Source organism: Erithacus rubecula (assembly GCF_903797595.1).
Source record: "Erithacus rubecula genome assembly, chromosome: 4".
Classification (NCBI taxonomy): domain Eukaryota; kingdom Metazoa; phylum Chordata; class Aves; order Passeriformes; family Muscicapidae; genus Erithacus; species Erithacus rubecula.
The window spans coordinates 9,029,592-9,051,292 of NC_136686.1; the positions used below are offsets into that span (position 1 = coordinate 9,029,592).

General features: G+C 36.6%; 1 protein-coding gene across 3 annotated transcripts in view; it reads right to left on the reverse strand.

Moving 5' to 3' along the window:
• Positions 1 to 21,701, reverse strand: part of CCDC91 (coiled-coil domain containing 91) — a 111,562-nt gene that overhangs the window by 80,259 nt on the left and 9,602 nt on the right. For all 3 annotated transcript variants that reach the window (XM_079303807.1, XM_079303806.1, XM_079303805.1), the window contains 4 exons: positions 8,871 to 8,913; positions 8,688 to 8,766; positions 3,933 to 4,087; positions 1,121 to 1,288 (listed from right to left, as the gene is read on the reverse strand). In XM_079303807.1, coding sequence (XP_079159933.1) covers positions 1,121 to 1,288; positions 3,933 to 4,087; positions 8,688 to 8,766; positions 8,871 to 8,900 — 432 coding nt within the window. In that variant the 5' untranslated portion in view covers positions 8,901 to 8,913. The remainder of the gene's footprint in view (positions 1 to 1,120; positions 1,289 to 3,932; positions 4,088 to 8,687; positions 8,767 to 8,870; positions 8,914 to 21,701) is intronic.

The window sequence follows — 21,701 nt, forward strand, 5'->3', positions numbered from 1 at the left end:
TGGACAAAGTAGTCAAAACAGTTTGAGAGATTCCCCTGGTGAGATAGAAACAGACTGTGGAACACCAATCTAAAGATTCTCTGTCAACCTGCCTCCTCTTCCAACCTTTCCTTCACACTAGGCAAATTGCAGACCTCCTCATCCTTGGCTCCAGTTATTCACCCTCATTCTCATTTCCAACAAACTGTTTGCTCCTTCCCCAGCATGACTTGAGCCCTCCCAAGAAACAGTATTAAGAATAACAGAAGTTAAACTCACTCTCCCATGCCTCAGTGACCTTTTGCTAACTCTGATGTGTAACTGCAGGCACAGCCCTGCTTGGTGCTCTTATTGTGTTCAGGTCAGAAGGAGTATGAAGAATTTAGCTACTAGAGCTCCCACCCCCTCAAAAAAAAAAAAACAAAGCTCATACTGAGAAAGCTTGTAATTTTTTTCTTTTTTTGTCTGAAACTTAGAAAAATTCAGCCTAAAATAGACACTAGACATAAAAAAAAAAAAAAAAAAAATGTATTCCAGCTAAATCGTTTGATGTGCCCAGTTCTGGCCAGTCCCTGGAGAGCATCCAGAAAAGGACAATAGAGATGGGGAAGGGTTTGGAGCACAAAACTGATGACAAGAGGCTGAGGGAGCAGTGGAGGCTCAGCCTGGAGAAAAAACAGAGGTTCAAGGGGATCTTATCTCTTGTAGCCAGGTGGGGGTCAGGCTCTGCTCCCAGGAAGCAAGGGACAGGACAAGAGGAAACAGCCTCAAGCTGTTCCAGGAGAGATCCAGGTTGGACCTCAAGAGGAATTTCTTCACTGCAAGGGTGGTCAGGCATCAGAAGGGGCTGCCCAGGGAGGTGTTGGAGTCCCCATCCCTGGAGGTGTCCAAAGAATGCCGGGATATGGCACTTAATGCCCTGGGTCGGTGACAAGAGGAGGATCTGGCACAGGTTGAACTCAGTGGTCTTTAAAGTCTTTTCCAACCTTATTGATTCTAAATTTGGTCAGTTTCTCTGGAATTTGGCTGATTTCTATGAAAAAAAATGAACTTCAAACAAATTTCAAACCTCTACTGGCTCCACCTATATTTAATTCCTATATAAATTCCAAATGTTTTCCTCCAAAATGACTACTCATACCTTTTTTATTTTTAGTTTTTCTTCTTCAGCACTGCAAAGCTTGATTTCGAGGTTGGCAACAGCTTGTTGAAGGCAGCTCTTAGTTTTAATTTTTCTCTTTGTCTCAACATCAGCTAAAGTCTTGTCTTCAATTACATTTGAAGAGGCAACTGGAATATCTGCTTGAGTCTAATTCATAGGAGAAAAGTGGAATTGAGTCATCTCTCTCAATGCATCAGGGAAACAAACTCTCCTTGGATTAGTCATTCCATGTTTTCACCCAGTGCACACTGCAGTGGTCACAGAAGGGGAATACAAAGGCTTTGTTCTAAAATAAATATCTCATCCTTAGGCTAGTCTAAGAGAATAAAAGTAATTCAGACATCTCTAAACATGTAGTGATTGCTGTTTCAGTACACTGTGAAAACGGGTGAAACATTGATGGCAAGCCCACACTTGCAGAAAAGAACACAAATAAATTAGGTGATGTTTAAAACATTTTGTGGTATAAATAACAAAAGTCAAAGCTTTATTTATCCCTTTTAAAAAAATTAAGGAGAGGGCAAAGACTTGCTCTTTTTGCTGGAAAAGAACTTCAAGGAAAAAGCTGGTAAATTAATTCTCCTGTAAGAAGCAAAGAGAAGCCATATGTGCCAATTCCACTTCTGAGTACTACTCAAGATTAGAGTCTGGCACCACCAGAAACTGTGTGTATGGAACCTATAATAGGGAAGGATGTTTCTACCTGAAACCTCAAGAGGCTCTGGAACTAGAATTATATAAGAATACAGTTCTACTAATACCACCCTCCAATAAGTGTACGAATATTTTATTTTGGTTTTATGTCCATCACTTTCCTTTAGTTTACTCCTTAGTGCAAAGTCATCTCCATTTCAAAATAATGTTGAAGGACCTGTTCTCAACTCTCTTCAGCAGGACTTGCTAATCAAGTTTTAAAATTTGTACTATTTTCTGCATTACAGAGAATTTATGGAATGATGAGTCTGTCAGTAGCTGAACAGAACAAGATGAGAAAAAGTGAAACATGGACTACAACTAGAATTTGCACACACTCTTAGTCTGAAGTAACAAAATATGTTTTCTATTTTTCTGTAAGATTACCTAACTAAATGACTTTATAGTTTTAAAAAATACCCCTAGGCCTCAGTGTTCTGGAATAACCCAAGTGCTCTTTCCAGAGAATACAAAAGCCAAAATTGCTGGCCTAGCTGAAACAAAAAAGGTTGAAGGTTATTCACTCCTAGGCAAAATTAAAAAAGGCAGGATCTGTAGTGGCTGAAGAAAATCGCTTTTTGATCATCCTGCCAGTAAAAGAAATTTACTTATCAAAACTTTGTCAGACAGCCAGATGAAGAGCCTTCAATACAGAAAATTACCCTGGCTGGCATCAGTCAAAAAAAGAAAACAAACACCTTTCCCTCTCAAGAAAAAAATAAAAAAATTTTTAAAAAACACCCCATAACTTTTGGACTTATAAATTTCTTTTATATCATTTGCACATCTGGGCACATCTCTTCTTCACTTTTTATAGGCTTTCCCCAGAACATTATCCTGGGAACAAACACAAAGTGGTGACCAATTAATTAAATCAAAATTGGTGCCACAGTCCTTCTGGAAGTGTGAAAATACAATTGCCCTTCAAAGGAAAAAGATAAGACTCATTTAAACCAAAACTTGTATTTTGTGAATGTTATTGTAAATAGCTCTAAAGAAATGCTTTTAAATGATCAGAAAATTAAAATCTGACTTAATAATGAAACTCAGCTTTCACCAGGAGCAACCTTGAGACTTCATGAGTCTACCTGAAGAAAAAAAAAAAAAAACCAAGAAAGTGCTAAAATCAGGATGGTTGACAATTAGTCCAAAACATTGATTGCTTCACAGTGAGACAAGACCCTTTTCTAATTCAAGTACACATTATCCCACATCCCGAAACAAGAAAGTTTACAATGAATTAACATGTTCAAATGGGGGTCATTGCAATTATGGCAACAAAAAACTCAGAAAGGTAAATCTATTTAAGTCTCAACTGCAGCAGCTCTGGTGATTTTGATGAAATTGTGATAATCTCCAGGCAGAAAGGCTTTTCCCTTCCTTCCTCACCTAGTTGTTTAGTTAAAAACTAAACATTTTCACACCCAGAAAGAAACGAAGATCAGTTCTGAGCAGCATTGTAACCACAGGAGAGATTAAGAACCCAAAACTAGACCACAAAGACAAAAAAAAAAATCAACATTAAAATAATGGGGAAAAATAAAGTAAAGCAAAGTAAAATTTAACCTCCCTAAAATTAATTTGATTATAATTAAGTAAAGATTAAATGTTAATTATCTAGTCATAGAATGGTTTGGGTTGGAAAGGGACCTTGAAGATCATCTTGTTCCAATGCCAAGTCATGGGCAGGAATGGGAATCCCTTTCACTGGACCAGGTTGCTCAGAGTCCCATCCTTGAAAATCCTAAAAACCTAGTACTAAAACCTCTTGAGAAAACAAACAAGTATGATCAGGTTTGAACAGTAGCCAGCTTTTTGAGAGAACCTTCCTGCTGATGTTTCCTTCATGCATGCCCAGCACTATCAGCCTGTCTTCAACTTTTAATAACTCTAAAAACAATCAAAGTAGTATGGTTTCTATCAGTTATAGGCTTCATAGACAATTTAAAAATCATTTTACTTCAAAGTCTGCATCACAGAAATCCAAGGACCTTTTGCCCTTAAAAAGCATTTCAGCCTAAGTGTGCACAGAAAAAATGCAACATTGATATTTAATACATTAAGTTCCCACATTGAAGCACAAAAATTGTGGGTTTACCTGTTCTTCAGGAACAGCTGGATTTATCACACTCTTCCCTGTTGGAATAGCTGTTGCCACATTATCACTTGATAAAATGAAAGAGTCAGAAGGAAGCAGGTGGGAAGAAGGCACAGAGTGCTCCAGGGGAACATCAGATCTATGGACCTCAGGTACTGGAAACAGAAAACACACAGTATGAAGAACTACCCCAAAATTAGCTCTGTTTCTGCAGTTCATGCCTGGTAAAACCCATCACAAGTTAAGTCATACCAATGCAAGCTTGTTACCTCTTATAATTCAGTTGCACTGAAAAGTAATTCCTGTGTTTTTCAGTAGTATTGAGTTAAGGACATTCAAAGCTGTAGTCGCAATAAATTGAGACTTCTATTTTACAAGACAACAGCTCTCAAAAGGATCAGTTTTAACTCTGTCTCTTTTGATTCACACAGCCTTTCAGCTTCAGCATGATCTTTAATCCGTTTCAGTCAACAAAATTATAATTTCCCAAGTTTTATACATTTTAAAGTTAAAAAAATCTACAACTGTCCTAGAAGCCACATACAAACAGCTTGTCAAGACACAGGATACAAGAGCTTTATATTTTATATGACATAAAAAGACAACAAAGTAAATAACTCTCTAGCTAATAAAATTTAAATGGAATTACCACTAGACTGAGAGATCTTCCATACCAAATTCCAGTCAGGTCATAAAAACCCTGAACAGTGCATCAGCATTACCAACCTGGTACAACAGAAAATCTTGCTTTTAAAAAACACATAAACTAAACAAACTACATAAAAAGAAAGAAAAACATAAAGTTTTGTCTACATTTTTAATTTAACAGCAAAGTCCTGCAAATGACATGATCAGCTCCAGGTGTGTCTTTTCAATAGGCAAGAAAGCACATCCCTTTGTTTCATAAGAAGCAGCTCCCATTATATATTATAACTCTGGCAACATGTAAAAGATGCTTCTAGCCTGGAGCAAGGCTCAGGCTCTGGATATCACTGTTGAATACTGCGCAAGTACTCAGCACAAACCAGTGTGTACAACTGGCCTCAAGGCATTCCAAAGGACACACTAATCCTTGAATCCAGGCACTCTCTGTCCCATCTTCTTCAGCTCCCAGTTCTAGGATTCAGATATAACACACAGGAACATGCAAACCTCATTGAATGAACGGAGGACAGAAAATAGACCATCAGGCAGCAAAGTGTCAGTAGGGTAACTGCAATGATAGTAGATTTGGATGCGTCAAAAACATAGGAAAAAGAAAAATCACAGCTCAGCAGAAGATGGAAATTTGGCTGAAAAGCCTAGAGGAGTGCACTTCAGCAAACAGAACAGGAACCAGTTTAGGCAACTGCATTTTAATAGTTATCTCTTCCCCAAAACTGGAAACAGGACTTTTTTGGCTTTCTTTTATGCATCTTAAGGTAAAACTCCTCTCCCATTCCAAATGCCTTCTTTCAAAGGCAGCTTCCTATAACAATTACCTACTCTGTTAATTCAAGTGGCAGTGAAGTGATATAGATGATCTTTTTGTATCTAAACAAACATTTAAATCTCAGCTTTATTATATCACTTAACACCCTGAGTCTCAGTTTTAAATCAATTTCCATCTGATGGAAAAACAGCTAAAATAATCTACCAGGCAACTTCTGACTGAGTAGGCAAGATGGTTCTCTGACTAAAACTGTCAATTCACATGGAAAAACTGAGCATGATCCTTGTGATGAGTGTGTTCAACCTTTGGTGAGGATTACCATAGCATAGTCATAGTTCACATATAAATAATTTATCACAAAAGTAAAAACAGCCATGGAGACTGGGCACATATGAGGAATGTAGACTTGCTGAGGTTAGAGCTCTAGGTATTCACATACTTTAGGTGTCTAATCCTAGAGATAAAACTTCATTTTTCAGGCAGTAGACTTTTATGTGAAATCTACTACAATCAGGTGGAGCTTTCAGTAGCTCTCATTACAGTAATGAATGCTTAGCATCTTGAAGTGGAGAAAAAAACAAACCAGAAACAAAATCTCCACTCTTTAAGTTGTCAAAATGAAACCTAGGAAATGAAGAGCAACAACTGGTGAGCACTTTGAACACTGTGGTTTAAAATTTTTGACTAAACACATGACCTTGCAGAAGACAAGAAAAGGTGGCAACTCTCCAAGGTATCAAACATCTTTTTTACAAAACCTTCTTTTCACTTTTCAGCAATGCTAAAGATTCAAAAATTAGACATTCCTAGAATTACATGTGATATGTCTGTAATTCAAGCTCTCTTAATTCATTCCTCTTGTGTATATACTGGTGAAATTGCATTTTAGTTCAGCTCAAAATTTGCTTATAAAGAGAACCCCTAAATCATTCCTGAACCATGCCTTAGTTACCATAATGGAAAAGTTTCACAACCCCTGAAACCAAAACTCTCCTCTCTTGGAGCTACCTGACCTGACTCCAACAGGCTAAGTCTGATAGCCCTGATGAATTTCCAAATAAATTTATTGATCATTGATCAGAGCTGCAGCACTATAGAGAACAGAAGCATGCACTCAATCACAGGCACTCAAAAGTCATACACCCAAAAAGACTGAAATAAGATACAGACAGGATTGTACTTTAAAAGTATCTAATAATTTCTGAAACACTGGCTTCCCAATATTAAGAATATTCTGAGCAAAAGACCATATAATAATTATTTTACATATTTTTGTAGAATGCTGCAAGCTACTTGTAGCACAGTTTCCCTACATATAGGTTTCAGCTGTTAAAAAAAAAACAAACCTAAGAAACAAAATTAAATTTCCTTCCTCAACTCCTCTTGTCTTGATATTACAATTCAAGAACACTCCCAGTTATACTGTATACACTGAAAACTCTATGCCTGAACATTTTCAGTGAAAAATAACATACAGGTAGAAAGTTTGAGTTTAAAACTAGTCTTGTGTCTACAATGGGAAAAACCAATCTGATGCATTCTCAAGTTGATTTCTGATAACTCACAGCACAAAGTTCTTCCCCACATTTTATTCTTCCAAAGCCAAAATATTCCAGAAGGAAAGTTATTACATCTACCATCCTAGCATTTTAAATCTACATCCACGTGGTACATGCTACCAAAAAGATAGCAAGAAGCCCAATTCCAAGGACAAAATTACACTGAAATCACTATTGAGGCCTTAGAAATAATTTCTGAATTCTCCCTACACACTGAAAAATACAGCCACAGGCTTCAGTGGTTTGTTTCATGACTTCCCAAACATCAAATATGTAGGAAATTCACAAGATGAGCAACTGCTCCTCTGGAAAGTCCATCAAATCTTGGTTGTAAGCAATGCTATCACCCCCCAAATTTAGCAAAATCACCTCAATAGCACCATAACACATTTGAATATTTCAGCAAGCCTTACTGAGAAATTTCTAGGGTAAGGCAAGAACATCTTTATGTATAGATAACATTGGGCAAACAATTCAGTTATTTCTGTTACTAAAAACATTTACCTACAAGTTGATGCCCAAGAAGCCTTTGACCAATATTATTAAAACCTTGCCTATTGCAATAAACTAATTTATTCACAGCAATATTTGCATTAAAAAGTCATGTAAAGATTTTACAGTAGCAAAACATCCAGAATACAGGAGTTTCTTTTAATTTTGAAACACTTAACATACCTTGGTATAACTTACCCTAGGACTTCTGGGTCAGTTAAAATAATTTTAAAAAAATACGTATTATGTACAAATAATTTCAATTCTACACACTTTACAGGATTTTAATTGGACTTCGCTGACAGACACTGCACAGCTCTATTTGATTTAATTTATTAAACACAATAAGACAGACTACTGAATTTAAGCAGTAATTTTAAATATCCATCAAAATGACGAGAAGAATAATAAAGTTATTTGGAAAAATATCATTTCCTTAGTATTTGTTTTCCTCTGTTTCAATGACAAAACTAATTCTTCTGTAATAGATGAAAGCCAGAAATAAATTAATAAAAACATTCTAAGAACATGATTTATAGAGAGTTCATGTTGAGAAAAATCCCTGCCTTGTTTTGCATAATTTATTTTGCATAACAATACAGTGTGGGTTGTTGGTTCTTTTTGTCCTCTGACGCTGCAAAAGTGCTTTTTTGTTTTATGAAAACAGTAAAATCTACAGATTTTACTACAAAGACTACAAAAAAATCAGTAACATCTCCATAATCTTTTGGTTCTTCTGATAGTATACATTTAATAAACTTCTATCAATTTCTTAAAATCCAAACAGGCACCTGGTACCTGTGTAAATTAATAAAATAGTTCCCTAACGTTTCTGCTTCTGCTTGAGAGAAAGAACATGTAATATATTTTTCAACTACATAAATAGCTTAAGTAAAAAAAATCACTCTCATACCTCCCAAGTAAAAGACTTCCTCACAATCCTATTTTTAACCCTACTTTTTCTGTTTTCCTACGATTTGCAAAAGATCTTCCACACTCAAAAGTAAAGAATATCCCATGAATGATGAAGTTCCATTCCTCTTCTACTGTATATACTGATTTTCTCTTTCATTCCTCAATAAAATTTAACTTTGAGAAGTGCCGTTACCCAAAATAATTGCTCAGGAACATTCTTATGCTAAAATTTTGACTGCTGGCTGTTTTCTATTGTGCATTATTTTATTGTATACACCCTTCTAAGCACTAATTTTTATAGTGAATATATAAGGACAGGGATAGAATATTAAATTTTTACAGTGATTCTTTCAATACCTGTAGGAAATGCTGCCCAAGCAATAGCAGGAGACGTGGTATGCTTTTCACCATTTCCAAACTCATAACTCTCTGCTGCCTGGAAACAAGAAGAAACTGTTACATATTTTACAAAATGCTACAAATGTCCATAAAATAGTTTAAAAAGTTAAATTTCAAAACAAAGTTATCCAAACAGCATACCTCAAATCCTCCAAAGTCATCATCATCCATCTTTCAGCAGGCACTAGAACACAAAAGAAATCTTGATTTTAAAACATTTTTATAACCTCATCCCCTGCTTGCTCAGAAATGAGCATTTAGTCCTTTTCTCTAGTCTCATCTCCACAGCCTACCTAAAATATCCATAATTTTTAAGTCCTAAAACAGATTAAGGGGCCTAAATAAGAAATTTTTCACACAGAGGATGCAAGGCCAAGAACTGCAAGATCTCTCTTAAGAAGCACTTTTGTATTGATAGAGTTAAATACAGAAAATTGGGTATTTTACAATAGAATTTGAAAAACTACAGGGGAAAACATAAGCACTGCCCACCAACATAGTCCAACATCTTTTGAAAGCAAAAATCCAGGAAAAGCTTTCTCATAGAGGAAAATAGGAAGATGTTACCTAAAAGTTATATCTAAAGATTTCAGATATAGCAAACAGGTCCCCATTACTTCAACAAATGATACTACAACCATCAAATAATCTAGGTCTGGACACATATATATATATATATGACCAAAAAACACAACAACATAAATATGTCCAGAAAATAGGATTTCTGACCACCAGATTCCAAAATGAAGGGCTATCTTCACTTGTGAGGAAAACAATCTATCTTAATGCAATCATGATCTACCATGGACCTTGTATAGTTTTGTGTTTATGATTTAAAGCATAAAAAATATTTTCCATTGTTAAGTTGCTTTTTTAAATCAGCACTGTGATTAAATCCAAAAAGATTTCCTGCTTTTCCCATCTCTTCTTAGCTGTCTGGCAACATCAGAACAAACTGCAGCTTGGAAAAAGACTGTGGTGAATTTCTGGAAATATTTCTGATACCACAGAGGTCCGTCCCTAGGTTTCATGGAGGAGCTGATTAAGATTTTACAAACTGATCAGCATTTTTGACTTGTAGCCCTGAATTCTGTGGCATTTGGATGTATTTATAGTTAAACTGCAGTTCCTTTTAAAAAAAGCAGGCTAAGTTACTCAGCTAATGAAAGTAACTCAAGATATACAAAGCTGTTGAAAGAAATGTATTATGCATTAACAAAATATATAAATCTATAATTCTGACATGCAAATGAAGGATGATCAAGAAAACCCTTACAGTTTTTATAGGATGTTAAAATGTTTGTAAAGCTAATTGACTTCAGTTAAAACAATCTATAGGCTGGATAAGCTTTTACTACCGCAGAAAAGATGGAAAGGGACTGTTTACATGAGAGCAGGGTTAGATTGGATGATAGGAAGAAATTCTCCCCTTTGAGAGTGCTGAGGCCCTGGCACAGGTTTCCCAGAGCAGCTGTGGCTGCCCCATCCCTGGAAGTGTTCCAGGCCAGGCTGGATGGGGCTGTGAGCAACCTGGGATAGTGGAAAGTGTCCCTGCCCATGGCAGGGAAATGACCTTTAAGTGATTCAATGATAAATCACCATTATCACAGTGTAAGTAGAAATATTTGTTTAAATTGAAGTATTGCTCAACAGACTCATGTGGTATAAGAACTAAGTATCTTCTTAGGGACTGCAAGGCATTTTGTTGGCTTTGTGTGGGTTGAGTTTTGTGCTGGCTTATTTTTCAAGAGAGGAAGAAGGTAGGTGGGTATTTTTCCCATCAGTGTTAAGGTTAATTGGTCAAACACTCATGCACTCTATCAGCATTCAGAGCTTTAACACATAGCTCTGGAGTGTGTGCAAGTGTGTGCACAAACGATGGTTGGAGACAGTGTGTACAGCACAGGACTGCAGATGGAGACAGCACAAACTGAGAATGTCACTGTATTCATGCCACATTTCAGGAAAGACCATCCAAACCAGACTGGGGATCGACACAACCACAGCAGAATGCAATGTTCAGGTAGCAGGCAGAGCAGCCAGCTGGAGAAGGTGAAAGGCAAACAGGTATTTTATCTACACGCTCTGTATCACATCAACAGGTCTTACAGGCTCTACACAAAGTTCCTTCAAAGCAGATTTTCCCCACAAAGTGCATGAGACGTTATTCCCATCATCTCAGAACTGGTTATGTCTCAACCAGGGAAAGTACATTCAGCACACTGCATTTTAAAAACACATACTGGAACAAGTTCAGAGGAGTTCAACAGGAATTAAAGCAATTTTGGAAAGGCATGCTAAAATGGAGAGGCTCTAAAAAAATAAAAGGCAAACAAAAATAGAAAATATGTAAAATCATGTTCTAAGAAGTGATTAACTACTTTGATTTCTCTTCAAATACAACACTGACCTGAGGCAGTAAAGACAGAAGGCCCTGTAAAGAAAACATGTGAGGATTTCCATTTCTCCTTCAAGATCATTTATAAGAAACTATGCATAAATAAAACAGAAGTTTTGATAGAGAAAAAGAATGTAGGGCAGAAGAAAAACTGGAGAGTAACCTGTTATTGAATCCATCATCTTTTTTATTGCATTTCACATATAGTTTTTTTTTAAGTCTGGTAACAATCCTGGGATTATGCTGACCTAAGATTACCTTTACCCCACAAATTTGAAACACAGACATTTTGTGGCTTACAGTGTGATTAATTTATGAATTATTCCACGTATCACTCCAATTGAATAAAAGATAAACAAAGTCCAAGCAAGTCTCTGTAGTATCAATGGTGTTTTCACATCCAGCTGTTAATCCTCCAATTTCCATCCAAGCAAGTCCCTGTAATATCAATGGTGTTTTCACATCTAGCTGTTAATCCTCCAATTTCCAGTTCTTCAGAGACCCCACTAAGAGATTCTCCCCCAGGTGACAGAGTTCTAGGTCTGTTTGCTCTTTGGGTGCATATAATTTATATTCATACACATCCATGCACCTCTGTTTCAAAATTAAATCCTGATTTGTTTCATGTGGTGTTTGCTGCAGACAAAAAAAAATAAATCTAAAAATATCAGAAATTGGCAAACTCAGTGTGTGTCACAAATATGCAGCAGAAGATTGGAATAGAAAGCATGGAATAAATCCTGAGGGATGCTGATATAAGGTACTTCAAAAACTCAGACACTGAGGTTCTCTTCAAAGAGTGTTGGTGCAAGAGCTCTTATTAGGAGATGTCTTTCCCAAAATGTGATCTCTTTTTGCATAAAAAGGGAGCCTTCTGCAGGGAAAAGGGCCACACCAGTGTTACAGGAACTGTTTAAAGAAAGAAGCAGGAGACATTCACAGTCCTCAAATGACATGTGCATTTAGCTCAAAAAATGTATTAATAATTCATTATATATTTAACTGACAACAATGCTGAAAATATGCCCAAACACATAATTTCTCAATCCTATCCCTTATTTTCATGATGGAAATGCATTTCTAGTACAAATAAATAACAGAAGTAGTCTAACACTCTCCTTAGACCTACAACAAATTTGGGAGCAAGTTCTTTTAATCAACCTATTCCAATCATTTATTCCAAAATAGGAAATCAGACTTTTCTTTGCTCACAGGGTAGAAACATTATTTGTGGCACCAGAATAGGAAAGAATACATTAAGTGCTGACAATCTTCAGGATTTGAAAAATAACAGAAAAAGACAAAACAACCCACACAGTCTTACCATGACTAAATGTGGTCTCTTGAAATATGCCCGATACTGGAATTAAGTAACTGTAAAATTGGGCAACAAGAAATCAACCTCAAAATTACAGAGTCATAGAAATTATGGTTGGAAAAGACACAGTAGGTCATCCAGCCCAGGTCATTTCCAAAACATTACAATTCTCAGACAGTCATGTCCTAAAAGGCTTGAGAAGCTCTCCAGTCACACGCTGTGAAAAGAAGGAAACTTTCCATGGACAACGAACACACAAGCCACTGAATTTTGAGTAGGTTTTATCAACAAGGTTGTATCCACCAAATGGAACAATAACTTCTGCCAAAATTCAGACAAGTAAGTCATCCAACCCAAGCTCCTGCTCAAAGCAGGGCCAACATTGCGTTTCAGTTGAGGTTGCTAAAGACTTTCTCCAGCTGGTAAGGCTGCATGATGAAATTACTCAGAATGATGTGCATACCTGAGAAGCTCACAAGCTTTCCTGTGCCAATTACAGTCACCAAAGCCTGGTCAGTAGCTTAAAGCAGGTCATGAGAACTTTGTGAAACGTGCTTACCCAACAGACACGCCAAAATCTTGGTTTTATACACAGGAAGATCAAGAGCCATTCCCAAGAAATATGGCAGAAAAATGTAAGCTGGGAAAAAAAAGCCCCTCTTCTCAATTCCAACAGTTAGGGGGAGAAAGGATGTTGTAATCTTACCAGAAATCCTGGTGTTCTTCACATCCAAAAGGCAAAAGTGATGGAAAGACCAAATGGTGAATACGAAGAATTCCCCATTCACATCCACCTCTGGTTAGTGAGAATTCAAATTAATCAAGCCCTGATCCATTACTTGATAATCCAAATTTTTCTAAGTAATAGAGAACTGATTCTTCTGGTACAATCAAGTGACTTCTGCATAACCTGGCCTGTAAGTTTGAGGCTGAATTTTGTACATTTTAACAGAACAACTGACAGAGTATACAGCTGTTTATATAGTGTGTGAGGAGCTGCCTGAGGGTGGGGCTGCTGCACTTGTATTTCTGGCAAACCCCAGGAGTGGGTAATTCCTGTCTATGACAACCTATCAGTTTTACTTTCATTCTTATGTTTCCTAAATGCCTCTTCCACTGTGTTTAGTCCAGGACAGGTTTATTAGCTGTTCCTTCACTGGACATAACATAGACCACAACATTTGAAGAATAAATTTTTGGCTGAAACTGCAGGTTCCAAAAAGTCTACCCAGGATAAGTATGAGATTAAAAACAAAAACAATAAAAAATATCCCAATAAAACTAAAAAATGTTGCAATTTAGAAAGCATGCACACTGGCAATACCTCTATGATAAAGAGCAGGGCAGATGATGATAAACTTCTGTATCACCAAGATCTAACCAGCCCACATGCACTTTTCCCCATGGCTCTTTCACCAAAACTCCAAGTATTCTTAGAAATTTTAAAGCAGGAACAAACTTTCTTATTTTGCCTAGCTGATTCAGGCTTTTCTCCTGATCTATACCAATTACAGCTGCAGGATAAGCATTTGGCATCTTAAAGACTTCTAAGAGCTACTAAGCCATTAATTGGAAAAAATAATAACACAAGACACATCTACAAAAGAACACTTAGCTCAAGAAAGACCAGAATATGAATGTACAGCATAATGGAAACAAAAATATATTCAGAGCATTTGTAAAATTTCCTAAAGAAGAAAATCCACCTAACAATTCTGCATGCTGCATGTTCTACCCCATTGTAAGACAGTGAAAACCAGGCAACACCAAAATACCAGTGCTCTCCATGACATTCCAGTGTGGAATCCATCACAAAATGGGACATGTGGGAAATTTCCCCTGGCAGGAAGCAGAGTGCTGGTCAGCTCCCAGAGTGACAGGGCTGTTAGCACCTTTATTTTAACAGGGGACAGGAGCCTGCCCAGACACAGTGAATTAAGACAACTTCAAAGTTATGGGGAATAAGAAAACAACATAGAAGACGTCACAGCAATTTCTCTGGGAACTGAGGTTGGTTCATTTAGCCCAGAGAAAAAGAGGCTCAGGGGGACATCACTCCCTGACAGGAGGGTGCAGCCAGAGGAGGGTCAGGCTCTTCTCCAATGTACAAAGTGATAGGAGAAGAGGAGATGGCCTCAAGTTGTGCCAGGGGAGGTTTAGATTGGATATTAGGGAAAATTTCTTCACCAAAAGTGTTGCCAGACATTGGAACAGGCTGCCCAGGGATGTGGTTAAATCACATAAAGTTATTTACAAGACATAGTTGTGGCACCTGGGGATGTGGCTCAGAGGTGGACTTGGCAGTCAGAAGTTAATGGTTGGACTACATGATCCTAAAGGGCTTTTCTAATCTAAATTATTCTATGATTTCACTGCCAGTACTGACTCAATAAACACTTAGTACATTATAATAATATTAAAACTTTTCTAATAGAGAAAAAAAACCCCAAAAACCAAAAAAGTCAGCAATTGCAGACCCACCTATTTTACAGTTGTAGTTGCTTATATTACAATTGATTCTACTCAAGCCTATGGTACTTTTAAGAAAAATGAAAGCCTGGCCCATTGTAAGGAATTTTCTTCCACAGCCTAAATAAAGCAGCACAACATTAAAGGAATCACAATTTAGTTTGCAAAGCTTCTCAGGACAACTCATGCAACCTAACCTGAAAGCAAGGCCAGCTCAGGCACTGCCTAAAACCACACAGAGTCAAGTTTAGAATATCTGCAGGGACTGAGACTTTGGTCTAAGAAGCAGTAGCAGTCAGGCACTGGAGCAAACACCCAGAGAATTTACTTTTCACCTTTTGGGTCTACCCTTTGATCCATTTATTCTGAAGAGTTTCCAGAAGGTTTCAATGCTTAGAGATGATGACAGCACATTAAGGAATGTGACAATATAAGTCAAAGAGAATTTGTAAACCAAATTACAATATCTAAAATCCTATCAGTTCCTTCAGTGAATTTTAGAGAGAGAGAAAGAGAGAAAGAGAGAGAGAAAGAGTGAGAGAGAGAGAAAGAGAGAGAGAGAATGAAAGAGAAATAGAGAAAGAAAGAGAGAAAGAGAGAAAGAGACTCCTGAACCAAAAGATCCAGATCCTGCAAGAAGCATATAAGATTCCATATCCTATGATGTGATGTTCCACATCTAGCATCACCAGCAATTTTGAAATAACTCTACTTTTACATGCCAATGCTGCAAGTAACAGAACAGTACCAGAAAAATTTGTAGCATTTGTATCATCTTCATGTAGCAAGACCATCTTACACAACATATGACTTCCATAACTGCCTTCCCCAATGTTAAAAGCATTTTTAGAAGGAAAAAGAACCATATTATACAAATAAACACTTCAGCTTCATATAGCTTTTATTAAGGAAATATAAATTATCGTTAGGAACAATATTCTCATCTTCAGGGGACTGAACTAGGATGAGAAAAAACCTCAGAAACTCCACAAAAACTGGTATTAAGATAATCTACAAAATCAACTCCACAAAAATTTGTGGTTTAGAACTTGAGGGCACTCTTCTTCGGCATATACCTCTTGGCTTTTTGAAACTGTGAGCAAAGCAGGAAAAAACAATGAAGCACAAATTCAAAGCCCTTTTCACTTCCATAGTTCAAACACAACAACACAAAAAAGAAAGCAAGACTTCCATTTTTACCCACAGGAGGAAAATGAGCTCTGAGAACTCTTACAGAGAGGGCAAGTCAAATTCAGTTATAACATAGGAGGGGGAAAAAACAAAAACAACCCACAGCATCACAGCCTAGTGTGCAGAACATATTAGAACATATCAATTCCTCAGCCATATCCTAGAAGAAACTAACAGAAAACTGGGAAACCCATGTTCTAAGAAATTTCCCCCAACTTTGACAATCATCTACTTAAAAAACACCAACTTCTTCTCTCTAGATACTAAAAGATGATTTCAAATAATACATTACCTACTACAGAAGTATTAGATTATGGTATTATTCAGCATATTTCAGTATCTGCAGAACCTATGTTTCCCAAGACTTAATCCGAACAATTTCAGGAACTCAAGGGTTAGATCTTCAGTCTTCACCATAATTGGTTTCTTGTGAACATGGAAAGGCTGGTTTTTGCTTTATAAAAATAAGGAATCATACAGTTAACTATTTTTTACATTTCTTGAATGGCTGTCTCTAAGCTTTCTTTATCACAAATATACTTTTCTTTCAAAAGCCACACATTTTTACAGGATGCACATAAACTTCTGTGAGAATTCTGGCAAAGTGGCTACAAATTCAAACACACTGTGCTTTGGAGGAAATCCCTTTCCTTTCATGAAGCCGTCTCCTCATCCATCTCCAAAAAAATCTCAGAAAGCAGCTTGAATTAAACTGAAATTAAACATTCATGTTAAGTACAGCCAGGCAATACCTATAATTAATCAACATCAAGTCCAGAACTACAACCTCTGAAAACCTAATTCAGACTAATGATAATCAGAAGGTCTGGAACGTAGTTTGCATTAAAAAAAATAATAATAATTTTGACTTCTCATCTGCTAATTAGGTCACAAAGATCAGACATCGTTGAGTCCCACAAATGTCTGAGAAAAAGTGACCATGGTAGACTAAAAACTCTCAAAGTATTCTTATTTTATTGAAACCCATAAATTAGACACAGGACTCTAAAAGACAGTGCCAGGCTGTTCTCAGAGCTGCACTGGGATTAGGACAAAGCCCTTAGGACAGATGTCAGAATAGTGAAAATTGTGACCAGATATTGGAACAGGCTGTCCACAGACATGGTGAACTTGTAATTCCTGATGATAATTGCAAATAATTTAACTGGACAGAGCCCTGAGCCACAAGTTCTAACCAGATCTGCTTTACACAGTGGTTTGGATTAGAAAACCTCCAAATGCCCTTTCCATGGATGGTCTATGGTTCAATGTATTCATTTTGATCCACAACAGTATCATAAAAGAAAAAGTTAATCCACTGTTGACATGGCTTTTCATCTGAACCATACTCATAACTACCAACATCTCTCCAAGATCATTTATGACTGGGTTTGCTGAGGACAGAACCAACCTCAACAGAGGAGCATGAAAGGGGAATAGAAGCTCTAGAACCTTAATTGCTGCAGGAGGAATAAAAGGAGTGAAAGTCTAATGAATGTACCTGAAGGGAGCCAGAGGAAAGATGGAGCGAGACTCTTGACAAGGGCCTGGAGTGACAGGACAAGGGGCAGTGGCTTCACACTGACACAGAGCAGGGTTAGATTGGATATTGGCAAGGAATTGTTCCCTGTGAGGGTGCTGAGGCCCTGGCACAGGTTTCCCAGAGCAGCTTTGGCTGCCCCATCCCTGGCAGTGTCCCAGGCCAGGCTGGATGGGGCTCTGAGCAACCTGGATAGTGGAAGGTGTCCCTGCCCATGGCAGGGGGATGGAAATGAATAAGCTTTTACCTTCCAACCCTAACCATTCTATGATTCCACAGGTCTATGAAATATTTTCATCATGAATTCAAAGAAAAAAATTCTTGCATAAATCTTTGTACTCAACAAAAATGTTTCTTGAAAAAGGTTTAGTTTCTGACATTAAGAAAAAAAAATCTCAACAAGAAAGCAAAACTGGTGGGGATGCTTCCTCTTTGGAAGTAATAAATCACTTTGTTAATTCATTAAATAATTCAAAATCTTTCCTGGGAATCATTAGATTCTACTATTTGATCATGAACATGGTAAGACATTTACAAATAACAACTCTTTCTCTCAAAAAGAAAAGCTTCCTAATGAATCAATGGCTCTTTGAGACAGGTTCAGTAGTCTCACATTTTATCTTCCTCTTAGTCTTAACAGACACAGTGCATTGTAATTCAGGGCTTCCCTCTCAAAGGAGGAGCTGATATCAGTTCCAAGAAGTTCATGCAATCAGGCACTCCAACTACATGCTTGAATTTTATACAGCACTGCTTTAGGAACACAATCTTTTTTCTTAGAAGCAAATAAAAGATACAGAAACACCTCCTGTTAAGGGATTGGGAATGCTATAACAAATCCTGGCCTTTATTCTACAGTTCCTGTCTGATAAACTTCAGAAACAGAGGATTTACTAGCAAAATACAAGGATCACACATTTCAAATGCATTTCCACTAAAAATATTATTGAGTTTCAAGAACTCAGACTGACAACTGAAATTCTCCTGCTTTTCCATGTCACTAAGCAGCATTAGCAAATGCAATAAATTCTTTTTACCTGCAGATCCCAGTGATGTGCTTTAACAGAACTTAAAAAGAGGTGTCTGCACAAGGGAAAAGCTTTCCAAGAGTAAAAGGCACCAAGTTGTGCCTAAAGCAAACTTTGTCACGGAACAGTTATGTGAAAATAGAAGATTTGACACAATCTTAGCAACAGTAAGAGCATCATAGCAACACAATTTAATGTAACAACATGTCAAACAAACATCTAAGTCTTTGAATGCATGCTTATATGGATGTGTGGTAACTTGCACTAATAAATGTCATTAATGTCATGAAAGAGTGCTCAAGACGTTTCACATTAAGAAGGAATATATGCTTTACAGGAAAATAAAAAGGAAAAAAAACCAACTAAACAAAACCAAACCCAGAGTAATACCAGGTTTTGGCACAATGCACTGCCTAGGAAAGTCTGGTGCTGAGTGAATCACTTATTCTAAAAACCAACACTCCTTTACCAGAAGAATCTTTAAAGTAAAAAAGATAGAAGGGAAAAATGTATAAAAATTCTGGAGATAATTTTTTTATGCACTTGAAATGAGGATTTTTCTCTTAATAAAAAGTAACACATTATTGCACCTTTTCTCCCTTTAATAATACTTAAAAAGAAGACTTGATGACTTTTTGTTCACATATTAAGCAGATTGATTTTCCATACTGTCCTAAAGGGATGGTCTGGTTCATGAAGAAGCAACTCAAGATGTGACTTAAAATTCGTTTTCATATGACTCTTACGAAGCTAACTGGAGAGGTTTCACAGTGTCCAACTCCCAACTCATAAACAAGTAAAATGAAAATGCTAATGTGCTTTCCAACAGAAAACACTGCTGCCAGAATGTCTGTGCACATTATCTTTCTTTTTTTCATCTTTGTTTTTGGTCTGCTCCTAAGCATGCAACACAACACTTTTCATCACATAACCTTTGACCAAATGGATATCATCATAATTGTATGTTCTCTGTTGCAATCAAAAAAATATTTCTCACAGAAAAGGCTGATTACCATTGCTGTCTTTGCAATACACTGAGTGAGCTGCAGAGATTCCAGATCAGACCAGTGCGAAAACAGGATTTGAGCTAACACTTAAACGCTTTTCTTTTAATCAGATCACAGTATTTTAAAATAATTTATTACTTCAGGTTGATTCTATATGCCTACTTTGCATTTCTAAAATACAGTTTTTCTCTAGGTTCAAAGCTTTTGAGAAAGATTTGTCAGAACTACCAGGTCCTTCTCAGAAAGAGAGAGACATTTCCTAAGAGGTTCCATACTCAGCACATTACCAGGACATTTAAGGACCAAATATGTGAGGAGGGCACTGGCATCAAGAATATCAGACATCAGTTAACAATTAAGCAAACATTTTTTCTCATTCAATAAGAGTTCAACTCCTCCCCAACCCCAAACAGACAAAACCAAAATGCTCCACATCTTCCTTGTTTAAAAAAACCCCAATTGTTCCTTCGCTCATGCAATTTATTTTTAAACTACAATTTTATAAGTCCTCCAAGACCTATGCTAAACTGGAAATAAATGCATATTACAGGTATTCATCCTGAAGTATAAAACTTCCACGCACCTAGAATAGATGTACAAAAACAAAATAGTAACAGGCTGTAGTGGACACTCATTTATACAAGCACACAATGAAATTAGAAATATATACTTGAGAATTCATGGAATTATTTAAGGTAACAAGGGCCTTACATATTCACAGAGCTTAATGGCTTTTAACCAGCACTGTTTAAAGAGAACTACTCAAATTTACTCAGAAATTACTACGCAAAACTATCCCTTCTGGCAATGCTGCGAAAACCGGCAGAATGTTCGGGTTCCAAAGTGCAAACTACACGTAGAGTGATATCTTTTAACCACATTAATTACTGGGCAATTACATAGTCTTCAGTCAGCAAAATTCCCAATGAAAACAAGTTCTGCTTGACTAAAGTCAGCAAGAAAAAACTTGAATATCTGAACAATAACCATTAATGCCTTACACTCAATAGTAATTAAAAAAAAAAACGTATTTAGCAATTAAAAGTTTCAGGTGATAACTATAATTTTCTGTAGAGGCTTTGACAAAAAATTGTATGTGAATGGCCAACTTCAAGCTAATCCAGTCATCTTCTAAAATGCATGATGGTAAAAAAAAAAAAAACAGAAAAACTGACAAATATCTTCCTTCACTTATAATGAATAGAATGTTAGGTTATTCCTATACTCAAATGATTCTTTCCCCAGGGCAAATATTGCTGACTGCACAACTTATACAGAAAATTAATACTGTAAAACATTTCACTAAATAGGAATAAAGAAAAAACCCTTTTATTTTAATCCAAAATGCCAAAATAATTTTAAGAAATTCAAACCCAGTGCATTTCATGGGAGCAGCTGCTGAGGAGGGAGGTTGAGGCTGCCTGGCACCCGAATTCTGACCAGGAGCCTGCCTGCTCTAATCTGCCTAAGACTAGAACTAAACTCAACTCTGAGAATGTTAGTCTCCTTTCAGCCTTCTCTCATTTTTTTATTTGGTGTGTGGGTTTATAATTCAAACCCCATGGAGGAACCAAGACTGGAGTAATAAGTAAAAATTAATCATTAGCCCCTGCTGTACCAAAGACACTGTCAGTGTTCCATCCTTTGTTAGCTTTACCAACTCCACATATTCTGCAGTCATGTAGAATTAAACCAGGTTAAATACACTTAATATTTTAATACAATAATTTTTCTATGGGATTCAATGTTGACATAAAATTTTACATTTAAAAATCTTAAAATAAATCCCTAAAAACTCTTATTTATTAACTAGAAACTTTAATCAGATCATGGTGTATTCTACACCATGAGGAAATTGGAAAGATTTTAGCATAGATGGAAGAAAACCACTTAAAACAAAACAAACAAACAAAAAAATGCAATCTAGAATACAGTAAGGCAATTTTGCAAGCATTTTTAACCCTTTTACTGATAAATTAATTTGTAAAAATATTTTGAAACCTTTTACTGATAAATTAATT